This window comes from Eschrichtius robustus, chromosome 1 (assembly GCF_028021215.1).
Source record: "Eschrichtius robustus isolate mEscRob2 chromosome 1, mEscRob2.pri, whole genome shotgun sequence".
In the NCBI taxonomy this organism is placed as follows: Eukaryota; Metazoa; Chordata; class Mammalia; order Artiodactyla; family Eschrichtiidae; genus Eschrichtius; species Eschrichtius robustus.
In genome coordinates, this window is record NC_090824.1 from 71671913 (window position 1) to 71685000 (window position 13088).

At 33.0% G+C, this 13088-nt stretch overlaps 1 protein-coding gene across 4 annotated transcripts in view; it reads left to right on the forward strand.

Moving 5' to 3' along the window:
• NOVA1 (NOVA alternative splicing regulator 1) overlaps positions 1-13088 on the forward strand; it is a 138610-nt gene that overhangs the window by 123277 nt on the left and 2245 nt on the right. For all 4 annotated transcript variants that reach the window (XM_068546705.1, XM_068546724.1, XM_068546733.1 and 1 more), the window contains one exon: positions 12248-13088. This exon is cut by the window's right edge and continues 2245 nt beyond it. In XM_068546705.1, the coding sequence (XP_068402806.1) occupies positions 12248-13088 (841 nt within the window). The remainder of the gene's footprint in view (positions 1-12247) is intronic.

The following is a 13088-nucleotide window of genomic DNA, read 5'->3' on the forward strand; positions in this document are numbered from 1 at the left end:
TTAAAGTGTTAACTAAGGGAATGTAAAACAAGATGGAAAAAAATAATGGCTCCAGTTGCGATATTATGTAATGTTTTAAGGAATATAAAGTGGCAACTTTCCAAAAGATTGAGAAAGATTGGACTGTCTTTGATATTAGGTATCTGTTTGGACTACTTGACTCCTTCATTTCCTAGTTGTGGGATGCTTTTTGAGGAGTTTCAAGAAGGATCACAAGAGAGGCTTTAGGATCAGAGGAGACTCTTACTAAGTGGCAAAGGAACTGGCAGTTGTTTCAGAAGTTAAAGTTATGCCAAATTAAATGATTATGCAATATTTGTAATAGTTTTCTTTATTCTTTGTTAATTAATATATCAAAGGTTCTCAATTCTAGCCTCATCAAAATTACCTGTGTGGATTCTTATTTAATAGATTTAGGATGAGATTAGGCATCTATATTTGAAGAGTTGGAAAAATGTTTCCTGAAGCCTCTTGTTATTTGTGAATCACCATTTACCATATGAAAAATGCACAGTAGTTTATTAAAAATACGATAATTATATAATTGTGTATTACATAACACTATCTCTTCACAACTTTACTTCGACTTTTTAATGAAATAACACACTTTGAATATTATTTGATTAACATTAAATTAAAGAACAAATATTTGATTTGATTTGATTTGTGCACAAGTTGAAGGGAAAGTGTTAGTATTATCACTGAAAACAGTAAAGGTTACTAATTAATACAATTTAAATCTATGAAGAAATATTATACAAAGGATGATTGTCTTTTCAGATAGCAGTAGTAGTCTTTTGACTGTTACCAAATACAGTTAGAGGTTCTCTAACCTTGGAAATCTTTATATATGCAGATTACATTACTGTTTTTAAAGATTGTTTAGCAATATTCTTGCCAAAATTTATGGCGGAGAGCTAAATGAGCACTTCCTAACCATACCCATTCCACAGCAAACTTCTAATTTTGTTAGTGTGCTATGCTGTAGATGGTTTGTCCTTCACACCCAGTGATGGGCATCAGAGGATCTTCCTGAGGGCAAGTTAAGAATTACTGCTGAAAGCAGCACACCATTAATATTTTCAGGGTAGAATTATAACACATCATTTAGTAAATCCCATGTTATGTGACCTTCCAAAGTCCCTTCTAAAGGTATGATTTCATATGAAGACATATTTGTATTTATGGAGAGCCTAGGGCTTTTCAAGTTTTCAGATTGAAGAAAATGGTAAACTTCAGAGGGAAAGAGTTAATGAAATATGAAATGTTCCTTATTTTACATCCCATATATGGCTCAGTCACTGATAAAAATGCAGAGTGCCTTGTCTAGTGTTGGCTGGTAAGTAGGCAGATACGCAATGTTCTTCGTCTTTCTGGACCACCTAGTAGGTAAGGGTGGTTGTTTGTTTCATCAGCATTCTCCCTGCAGTCATAGCTCTGGTAGTTCTTGCACACAGTGTGTTCTCAAGACAGAACGTTATATGTGCCTTTAGCTAACTAAAGCACTTAGTGCCTCATCACTCCAGAATGTGCACTAGTCTTGCTCTGTGTGTGTGTATATATACCCTTCAACAGAATTTTTTAATCTTTCAAATAGAGCCATATAAAATGGGAAATACATAAAACAGGAAAATCAGGTAGTTATCAAGTTTATTTTCAATATTTTAATTTTATTTTAAAAAAGCTTAGAAATAGGAAAATCTTTGCATATTCTCTCTGATAATATCTTTGCATATTCTCATAGTTTTGCCAGATTGAGGAGTTTGATACCTGATCACTGTGGAATAAAAATTGTCTCTTGTTTTTTCTAATTTTTTAATCTTTGATTTGGGAATATTCCAGTTGATCTTTTTCTCACCTTTTCTTCTGAACCTAGTACCTTATAATTTATTTTATTGGTCTTTGGTTTAGCTATTGTTTTTTTCCTTCCATTAGGTGATACAGTCCTTCAATTACTCTTTAAAAATATATTTGAGAAAGGAAGTGATCTGTTTCACTAACTTTAGACAAATAATGGCTATAAAAGTAATGTATTTTTATTTGTGATTCATTAAGTATTAGAAGTGAATTACTTCAATCCATATGTAGGAAAAGAATTTAGTTTTATGACTAATAATACATTTTGTTAAATTGCAGACATTTTTCTGTAGCTTTTTATATATTAGTCAATATGTATTTGCACATTACAAGTATTAATGTAATAAGAATAATTCAGGACATTTTCATTTCTTAATGACAGTCACTTGTGATAGTAAATTGTCAACTTCCCTTTACTAATAAGACATTGAAATGTAGGCACCTATTATTTTTAAAAAAACAAATACTGCCTTCAGAAAAATTCTTGGTGAAATTAAAATATAAGAAATGTTGAATTAGCTTGATTAATAAATATAAAATACAAGCAACTGTAATTTGATTTCAATAATATTTTAAATCATGTTAAAATATGGTACATCAATCTATCATTAACTAATTAATAATAATACTTAATTTTAATGGTAAAAATGGCTTAATCAAAAATTTGTAAAAGCAAAGTAATCCAAATTGTGAAAGTTTTCTTAATAATTAGTTACCTAGTTACGTAAGTTTAAATAGAGATCAGTTTTTAAACATAGCTGAGAAATTTACTTCCAATAATATCTTATCAAATTAGTTTGCTTACATTATAGAATATTAAATCAACCCATGTACCAAACTCAGACTTTTAAATGGCTTTATATTCCTAGATTAGATTAACTTTGTGGTTTTCCTAAACAGGCATTTAGCATAATTATATGATTCTTATTTAAAACTATGATTTTAAATTGTCTTATTTTAAAATTTTAAAGTATTTTATAAATCTGCTTTTCTGTCATTTATCAAATCATTTTATATACACATTTAAATGTTTATTAGTATTTATTGTACCACATGTCCGGAAGCTTCATGAAAGCGAGATCTTAACCTTTTTATTTAACTCTGTATTTCCAACATCTGGAACAGTACCTGGAACTCAGTAAATAATTGTTCAATGAATACCAGAAATATACTAAATTTATTTTAAATGAATTGTTTATTCTGCTTTTGCGGCATTTGTTTATTCAACATCCTAATTTGGGGATAATTTTTCTATTTCCTTTTGTGATACTAATTTTTAAAAATTTAAGACAAGGTTTATATGGTAAGAAGAAAAGCTCATCTGAAACCCAACCTCTATTATTTTCTTTATTTCAGTTTTATCTGCATATAATTTTATACTGTTTAATTTAAATCCTATGTATACATTTATGTATTTTTAAAATTTTGCATAGATATTTTCCACATTATTTTATAGCTTTATATAGTGTCTTTTCACTGTTCTGTGTATATGACATTTTCCATGTTTTGGATTATTTCCCAGATGGATCACAGAAGGAGAGAAACTAAGTTAAAGATTATGCTCATTTTATAACTTAATGTGTTCTATAAGGTGATTTCCAAAAGCTGATATATACTGCCACAGAAAAGAGATTAAAAGAAAGAGATTAGTAGTTAAGCCATTCCCTCATTTTCATTTGGTTTGCCTTTTTTTTTTTTTTTTGGTGATTAATTTTGCTGCTCTGCTTTGAATATCTTTGATTATTTTAGAAGTTAAATATTTTCTTATCCTGCACAATTCTTTGCTGTCCACTATTTAATGAATTGTTTGTTCACTTTTACCTTCCACTGGATTACCTTATCCATTTCTCTGGCTTTAAATACTATCTCTATGTTAACTCTCAAACTCATAGCCAATCACCTACTTGATATCTTCACTTGGATGACTGGTAGGCATTTCAAACTTGATATATCCAAAATATAATTCCTGATTCCCTCTATCCTTTTCTTTCACACCTGTCCATCATCTACTTCAGTAAACACAGCCCCTACTTTCATGTGCATGGCTATTTTTCACTTTTTCAATTGATTTCAATCAATTTCACTTAAATTGATTGTTGCAACCTTTAAAATATTAAGTTGAAAATATTAGTTTTCATATAAAAAGCCCAAATATTTCAGATATATTTTTTCACTAATCAGAATTAAGAACTCTGAACATATATCTTAGTGTACATGCCCTGGAAGAGATGAGCCAAAAAGAGAGGGTTTAAAAATAATAATAATAGTTTCAAAGAGCTTTTTGATAATCTGACACATGGATGGTAATGGCAAATGGGACTTCCAGAAATTTAACCTCAATTTAGTAAAAGCTGGTTTAGTAAGCATTAAGAAGACAATACCTCAAATTATTTTCATTTGTAAATAATGAGCTGCTCTATAATAGTTTATCATTTACAACCCTCACGGTTTCTTCATAATTACTTGACTTCTAGTAGTATTCTTTTTTGATATCATTATGTCTAGCTTTTTTTTCACTTCCTTCTTCTTATAAAGAATAGATTTCTCCTATTATTCTTATTCCTAAGTATATCCCTCTCTGACATGTAATATGGTATATTTTTAAAATATGCAACAGTCACCAAAAGAAAAAAAAAAACTTGGATTAATGCTTCAAGGGGAAAAGTGAAAAATATGTTAAGTCAAAAAAAAAATAGTTCAGTTAAACTTTATCTGCCTTTAGAAATTTTTTGGTGATTATCATTCATTCTTCTGTCTTGTTCCAAAGAGTCACAAAAAAGAGGTGTACTGTCATTTTCTGCCATGTCTTACAGCCAGAGGGGAAAGTAAAGTATGGCCCTTAGGAAGAAGATATAAAATGGATGTATGGTCTCCACAGAACTTTTTAAAGTCAATTATTTTAAGGTAAAAATGCAATTGCTTGAAGCAAGGCAAGGTGTGGGAGGTAACTGCACCAGTTATGAATTGTGATTATGATTCATAGACACTGTCATTTCGTCATCTTATTAATTGATCCAGTTCATTGCTTAATCAAGTAAACACTAATATGTTTATATTCTAGACTTTTAGAACCAATCTGACCACATTTTTTATGGCTAAAGAAGCCTAGCCACAAGCTTGATTAGTAAGAAGCTACAAAATTGCATAGGAAGAACATAATACATTGATGAAAAATTAAGAAAAAGGCATATAGTGCATATTTAATTACTATAATCTTATTGGATTTTTTACTTATTTATTTATTTATTTATTTATTTTTTTGGCTGTGTTGGGTCTTTGTTTCTATGCGAGGGCTGTCTCTAGCTGTGGCAAGCGGGGGCCACTTTTAATTGCGGTGCGCGGGCTTTTCACTGTCGCGGCCTCTCTTGTTGCGGGGCACAGGCTCCAGACGCGCAGGCACAGTAGTTGTGGCTCACGGGCCTAGTTGCTCCGCGGCATGTGGGATCTTCCCAGACCAGGGTTCGAACCCGTGTCCCCTGCATTGGCAGGCAGATTCTCAACCACTGCGCCACTAGGGAAGCCCATCTTATTGGATTTTTAAATGACAAATCTGTGTTACTGATTTCAGGAATTTTATGACAAGATTAAAACATCTGTATATTTGTCTTTTCGTAAATTTCAGTATGGGTGCAATATAATTTGAATTTTAGATTTTAGAGATGATAAAGTTGTTTTTGTTTTAAGAACCCAGTGTCATATTTTACACACACACACACACACACACACACACACACTTCTGCATGGCCATGATGGAGTCTTTCAAATACTTTATTGTTTAGCTCTTACATAAATCCATATATTTTGCATTACATTCAAGCTGCTCTGGAAGACATAAGATTTCAGCAAGCAAAAATGTGTAAGTTTAAGGGGAAGAACAGTGTTGGAAATATAGGCAACATTTTAGTCATTTGGAACAAATGAATAAACAAAGGCAAAGACCTAGAAAAACAACTAATATAGAGTATATTTAAGAACTAGCAGGTAAAGTTTGGATTCAGCATAGAATACTAGTCATAGAAAATGAAACTGGGAAGACAAGTTGGGGACAGGGTATGGAGAATTTGGAATGTCTACATAAGGAGTCTGGATAATTTAATGGGTAGCTGGAAGAGGATCATTGAAGGCTTTTGATTAGGGTTTTTTAATAATGCTAAAATAAAAACTCATCCACAGTCTTATCAAGTTGTCTGATTTTATAGATGATGAAACTGAAGTGATTGACAAAGGTCACACAGCAGAGCCAGGGTGAAGGTCCATATGTCCTGTCAATTCTAGATTCTTTTTATTACACCACACATTCCTTTAGATAGGCTAAAGCAGTAGGACTGGCAAGAAGCATTTCAGGGGAAAAAAGATCAACAGTGCATAACAGGATGTAGAGATCTAGGGAGCAAGAGAAGGCACAGATGGCTTCCAGGTTTAAAACCTGGTGTTGGCAGTAGGTGGGGGGTAAGGATATATGAGAGAAGATAGCATGGTATTTTACGATAGATATAAAGACATACTTATGAAAACTGTACTGCCTTGAATTTGGTTATCAAAAGTAAGTAGATTAAACACACTAGTAGAGAGTTGGAAGAGCTGCTTTTTCATTCATTTTGGATATTTCATGTAGCTCTGTCGTACATACTTTGTCAGAGCAGTATTTTTTAGAAAGGCAGTTATTTATATATTTTAAAATCTATAATCAAAAGAAAGATACACTTTTTTCAGTTTACTTTGGTCAGCAGTTCAGTGTGGATCCCCCAAATGACACATACATCTCCAATGGCCACTAATAAATGGTGCCTCAGTAGCCCAAGGTGTAATACATTAGGCAAATGAAAGAGATTTATCCTGTTAGATCATGTATATCTCAGTAAAAGGTATGTTAAATAATCCACTCGTGTCTCTTTACCAGAGTTATGACATCTTGACTTTTAGAGCATCAAGAGATACAATAAACTGTCAGTATTTCTTTTGGATAGGCAAATACTACATGATATAACAAGAACTTATTTTCAAGGATACTGTTTTGTCAATTACAGGTTATTGAAATCCAATTCTAAGTGGCTTAACCAAAAAAAAAAAAAAGAGGGAGGGAATTATATTGATTCTGTGCTGGCTTTATACATGGTTAGATTCAGATGCCAAAATGGTATCAGAGACTTCTCTCTCTCCATTTCTGAAGTCTCCTTTTATCTAAGTCAACTTAAAATTATTTTCAGTCAGCTTCTTCCTCTTTCCGTATAGTGACAAGATAGGACTAGTAACATCAAGCTTGTGTTCTTGCTAGATTAAACGCACAGTTACTTCCATCCCAACAATTTCACAGATTCTTCAGGCTAACTCTTATTGGACCATCCTGTGTCATGTGCTCAATCCCAAATCAGTACCTGCTACGAGTGTGGAAAGTGTGATATGCAGGCTTCTTAGGTCATGTGTCCACTTCTAGAGGCATTGGAAGGTGGTCAGCCTTACCTAAAGTACATGGCACTCAGAATGAGAGAGGGTTATTTCCTGAAGGAAAACTGAAGTCTCTTGTTGTATGGAAGATCGACGTCAGCTGACTGAGTGAATGAAATAGCAGGTATCCACAATTGATAGGAATTGCTTTGAAAATGGAAAGCAGTACATATATAGTGTATAACATGACAGCCCTAAATGAAATAGTTCATACTATTAATTGAGCTATCTTAAATTATACTGGAACTTGTTTTGCATTTATTTTAACGTATCGCTTTATGAAATAGTTCAATAATTTTCCTGCCATGATAATGAAGAAATACGATGCCCACAGACACTGTCATTCTTTTTTAAGACCATAATGAATTGGGGTTCTTACTTGGCAAAGGAGTAAATGTGTTTTTCTTAATGCTTATTTTTAATCAGAAACGTATCAATATTAAAGCCTACCTATTTGGTATTTTTAACCCTTTCCATGGGATTCCCATAGAGGTTCTTTTGTGGTTGCAAATAGAGAAACAGCCACTTCATTACTTTTTTTTCTGAAAAGTTGATGCTAATAAAATTAGTATAATTATACTGTTAATCTTACTTCATGTTTCTTTGATATAACAGTTGTAAGTCTAGGAATAAGCAGAATTTAAGTAAAATTCTTTTCTTTAAAAATAATACCATTATTTAAGCAGATCATCACATCACTACTAAAATGGACTTAGGTTTGAACAGGAACTCTCCAACACAGAGATAACAGAGCAACCTCATTGGGAATGTCTGACAGTAAAGAATAGGCTACTGATAGTACAAAAATGAGACATGATCATCTTTCAAAGATTTTCTTATCCCTTCTTCTTCCAGTTAGGCTTTCTGTCTCCTTTGTACCCTTTATATATTTCTGTACCCACACTTTTAAGACTTGACTGCACTGACACATTGACACATCTGTTTTCTATAACTGATCTGGAAGTTCCTTAAAGACAGAAACAGTGCCATATGTATCCTTTATTTCTAGCTCCCAACACAGGGCCTGGGCCACTCAATAGGCATTTCATAGAAGATTGGGTGGATGGTAGCAACTGTAGATCATAGTTCTGAAGGGAAAACTGATTTGTAACTGTCAGGAATATATCTGATTTAGCTGATACATGTTACACCAAATAATTGTATGCTGTTTAAGGTCCAGTTTTTCTTTCTTTCAGTTCTTCAGAAATAAGAATATTATGTAAGTCAGTGTGTTAACAGACTTTACCAATGAAGATGAAGTCACAGATACAATTAAAATTTGCTATTTGTCATATCAGTGGGGATGCAAACACAGATTTTCCTTTTTTAAAAAATAAATTTATTATTTATTTATGTCTGTGTTGGGTCTTCGTTGCTGCACGTAGGCTTTCTCTGGTTGCAGTGAGCGGGGGCTACTCTTTGTTGCAGTGCGCGGGCTTCTCATTGCGGTGGCTTCTCTTGTTGCGGAGCACAGGCTCTAGGCACACGGGCTTCAGTAGTTGTGGCTTGCGGCCTCTGGAGTGCAGGCTCAGTAGTTGTGGCGCACGGGCTTAGTTGCTCCGTGGCATGTGGGATCTTCCCGGACCAGGGCTTGAACCCGTGCCCCCTGCATTGGCAGGCGGATTCTTAACCACTGCACCACCAGGGAAGTCCCGGAGATTTTCCTTTAGGTAAATGCTGTATTCCTATATCTAAGAAGTAAGCAAATAGGTTATCTCACATAATTCTCCACACTCCTTTCCTCCAACCCCCACCCAATCAGTGTTCAGTTCCCCACCATCTCCAAGCTTCCACACCTGTGTCTCACTGCTTTTTGGCTCTGATCTGACGCATAGGGTGGAAATAGAACACTACTCTCTCTGAGATATTATACAAGTGAATTAATTTTTCTTTTTGTCTCAACTTGTTTTCAGAGGGTCTCTTTCCTCTCTGTGTCCATATTAGAGTAATATTAAATGTGCAAATAAATATGGATGTATTTTTTAACTTTTCAGAGAAAAAAGTGTAATTCTAAGAGGTTTTCATGTCCTTGTGTCAGAAATAAAAGTTGGGTAACTTTCAGTGGCTAGGCTACTAAGTATATTTATTAAATTTGGAATTTAATAACTTACATTTACATTTTCTTTAATTTTCTGATTTCTAAGATTATTCATTGTAAGCAGAATTATTCCTATCTAAAGTTGATAAATGCTACATATTACAAATATTAATATGCAATCACTGATGTCTTCTATTAAATCATAACACACCTTTATATGTGGACAAATGTCAATTATACCAACAAAATTCAGAGGCTACATCGGTATTTGGTAAAACAACAAATACAAATATGTCTGACAGTACTTCATATAAGATTATTTCAAATAGTTAAAACTAAAATCCAGAAAATGTGCTTACTACATAAGGACATCTTTAATATAAAGATAGATGATGTGGTGTAATTCTTTAATATGCAAAGATACATATTTTTTGGAAGATGTTTACTTTTATGAAAAGTTCACATACTATTTCTGAAATATATGTTATTTCAGAATTTTTGAATATTTAAAAGAAAGAAAAATGATTAGAGGGAAAAATTTTAAAAGGAAGGACAAGGTAATGTGCTTGTGTAAGTAACATAAGTACTGTGCACATATTTGCAAGTTCTTTTGGAAGCATAAACTAGTCCTAGAGTTAAAAGAAAAGGTTATAGGTGCAATAAATATAGTATGAGACTGGTATGCAGTGTAGTAGAAATTAACATCATCTTCACATACCTTATACAAGCTTAAGGTGATTTTAGAGTGGATGTTATAAAATTATATATTTCATTACTTTTTATTGACAGTCTATAGGATAGTTCCCATAATTAACCTCTCATGTGCTGTTCTCTTCGTGGGTTATAATCATACAGGCAATCATTACATTGAGCAAAACAGCAGTGATATTAAAATTTAAAATAATTTAAGAACAGCTCTTTCGAAAGTCTTGGTTGATTAATATATTTTTCTTCATAAAAAAATTACATTGAAACACCTCAATTTGTCAGTATATAAATGTTTTCAACAATATTGTTTCGCAAAAATGTTTCTCATTTTCAAAAGAAATATTCACAAAATATAATCATATTTAACATTCGGATTTTTAAATCCTTAAAAGTAAATTTTCTTAATATTTTATGTGCACAGGATAAAATGTAAGGATGATTCTAATCTTATAATTGGTGTAAGATGTAATCATGCTTTAACTTTCTAATTATATCACTTTAACATATTTCAGCATTTCAGACAAATAATTTTCTACCAAAAAGTCTGTGAACAAAATTAACAAATTAACATGTTAAAAAAATTATTTCTCAGTCTACTTCTTGAAACTGAATGCACTGAATCAGGGGAATATGAGGGATATATTTAACATTCCGAAGAAATGTCTCTAGAAAATTTAGATTTTTTTCAAAAAAAATGAAATGATTATATAGACAAATCGTAATGAAACAAAATTCTACTGTGACTATAAATTATATGTGTGGTAAGAAAAGTTGTGTGGTATGTGTGTGTGTGTGTTTAATACATGTAAATATATTTATGAGGTAACCCAGTCTAGAATTTGAATTTATACTTTCACTGCTTGCTATACCTTCCTAAAAATGCATGGCTCTACTTTTAAAAAAAATATCCGTACCCAAATCTGTGTTTTAAAGATAACATGACAATACTTGCTAAAAATTAACTAATGAGATATCTCATAGATGATCTCAACTAAATTTCTGCTCAAATTTCAACAGATATTTCAGCCTGCCCGTTTAAATGTCTGGGACAAGGAAAGCAGTTCCTTCAGTGCTTTGTCAGTGACAGGACATTCACAATTTTTTATCTACCTGATGAGTCATAAAACAGTGTCATATGTATCTTTGTGCTACCAAAACATAACTTTAAATGTTAATATCTGTATTTTAATTTTAAGGATTATAAAAATAACATACTGATTTTATACCTCTTATAATAGTATTTGATTATGACTAAATAAATAAAAATATGCTGGGTTTTGTAGCTGGATGTTTCAGAACAAATTAGCTAAAATGCCTATACTTCGTACAGTCACATTGAATCGTTGTAAGTATTCATGTGACTACAGTAATTTTTCAGTAACCTTTGACAATATGGTTGTAAGCTGTTTTTAAAAATGTAGCTATTACTGCCAAAAAGAGAATGATCTACCTAATCAAAATAGTCATTTTACAAATTTAGATAGAACATCCATGTAATATCATTCTCAAATAGCCCCTAACCTACCTAAAAGCAATTGAAAATTTTTATATTATTTAGAGGTATTTGTTATTTTTATAAAGTTATAGGTTGGTGTCACTTTAGTTGAAAAACTAAAATACTACTACTAATAAATATATTGACCTCCATTTCTGAAAATATTAGTCATAAAGTAAGTAAGGTATTGAACAACACAAAAATTACTAGGTGATAAGGAACATGAAATTAATGTTATAAAGGGACTCAAGAACTTTCCTACTTTTTATCTGTACTAACTTTGCTTTATAATCCTCCACTCTTTGTTTTTATATGTTTTAGAGCAAAGATATTCTTACAGCTAAGTAGGTGAAGGATCATCCACAGCATTTTGATTTTGGAGCCATATAAAAATGTTATCATTGATGAAATGTTATGATTTCCTCTCTTTTATAACTTACGCAAAATTCACAGAGTCAAGGAAAATTTTTGTTCAATAATTTAAAATTGAAAATTGCCTTTTCCTTTGAGAAGTCTAATTTTACAAGATAATTGTATTAAAATGTGAAAAATGTCACTTTAGAAATTGTGATATTTGTATCTTTCATAAATTATGTTTAAACTAATATTCAATTTACTATTTTACTTTTTCTAGGATAGCAAAGTAATATAATGTATGTGTGCAAAACAGAAGTATTATTTATACGTATTTTTTTTAATTACAGGTAAAGATTATAGTTCCCAACAGCACAGCAGGTCTGATAATAGGGAAGGGAGGTGCTACTGTGAAGGCTATAATGGAGCAGTCAGGGGCTTGGGTGCAGCTTTCCCAGAAACCTGATGGGATCAACCTGCAAGAGAGGGTTGTCACTGTGAGTGGAGAACCTGAACAAAACCGAAAAGCTGTTGAACTTATCATCCAGAAGATACAAGAGGATCCACAGAGTGGCAGCTGTCTCAATATCAGTTATGCCAATGTTACAGGTCCAGTGGCAAATTCCAATCCAACCGGATCTCCTTATGCAAACACTGCTGAAGTTCTACCAACCGCTGCAGCAGCCGCAGGGCTATTAGGACATGCTAACCTTGCTGGCGTTGCAGCCTTTCCAGCAGTTTTATCTGGCTTCACGGGCAATGACCTGGTGGCCATCACCTCTGCACTTAATACATTAGCCAGCTACGGATACAATCTCAACACATTAGGTTTAGGTCTCAGTCAAGCGGCAGCAACAGGGGCTTTGGCTGCAGCAGCTGCCAGTGCCAACCCAGCGGCAGCAGCAGCCAATTTGTTGGCCACCTATGCCAGTGAGGCCTCAGCCAGTGGCAGCACAGCTGGTGGTACGGCGGGGACATTCGCATTAGGTAGCCTGGCTGCTGCTACTGCTGCAACCAATGGATACTTTGGAGCTGCTTCTCCCCTAGCTGCCAGTGCCATTCTAGGAACAGAAAAGTCCACAGATGGATCAAAGGATGTAGTTGAAATAGCAGTGCCAGAAAACTTAGTTGGTGCAATACTTGGCAAAGGAGGGAAAACATTAGTGGAATACCAGGAGTTGACTGGTGCAA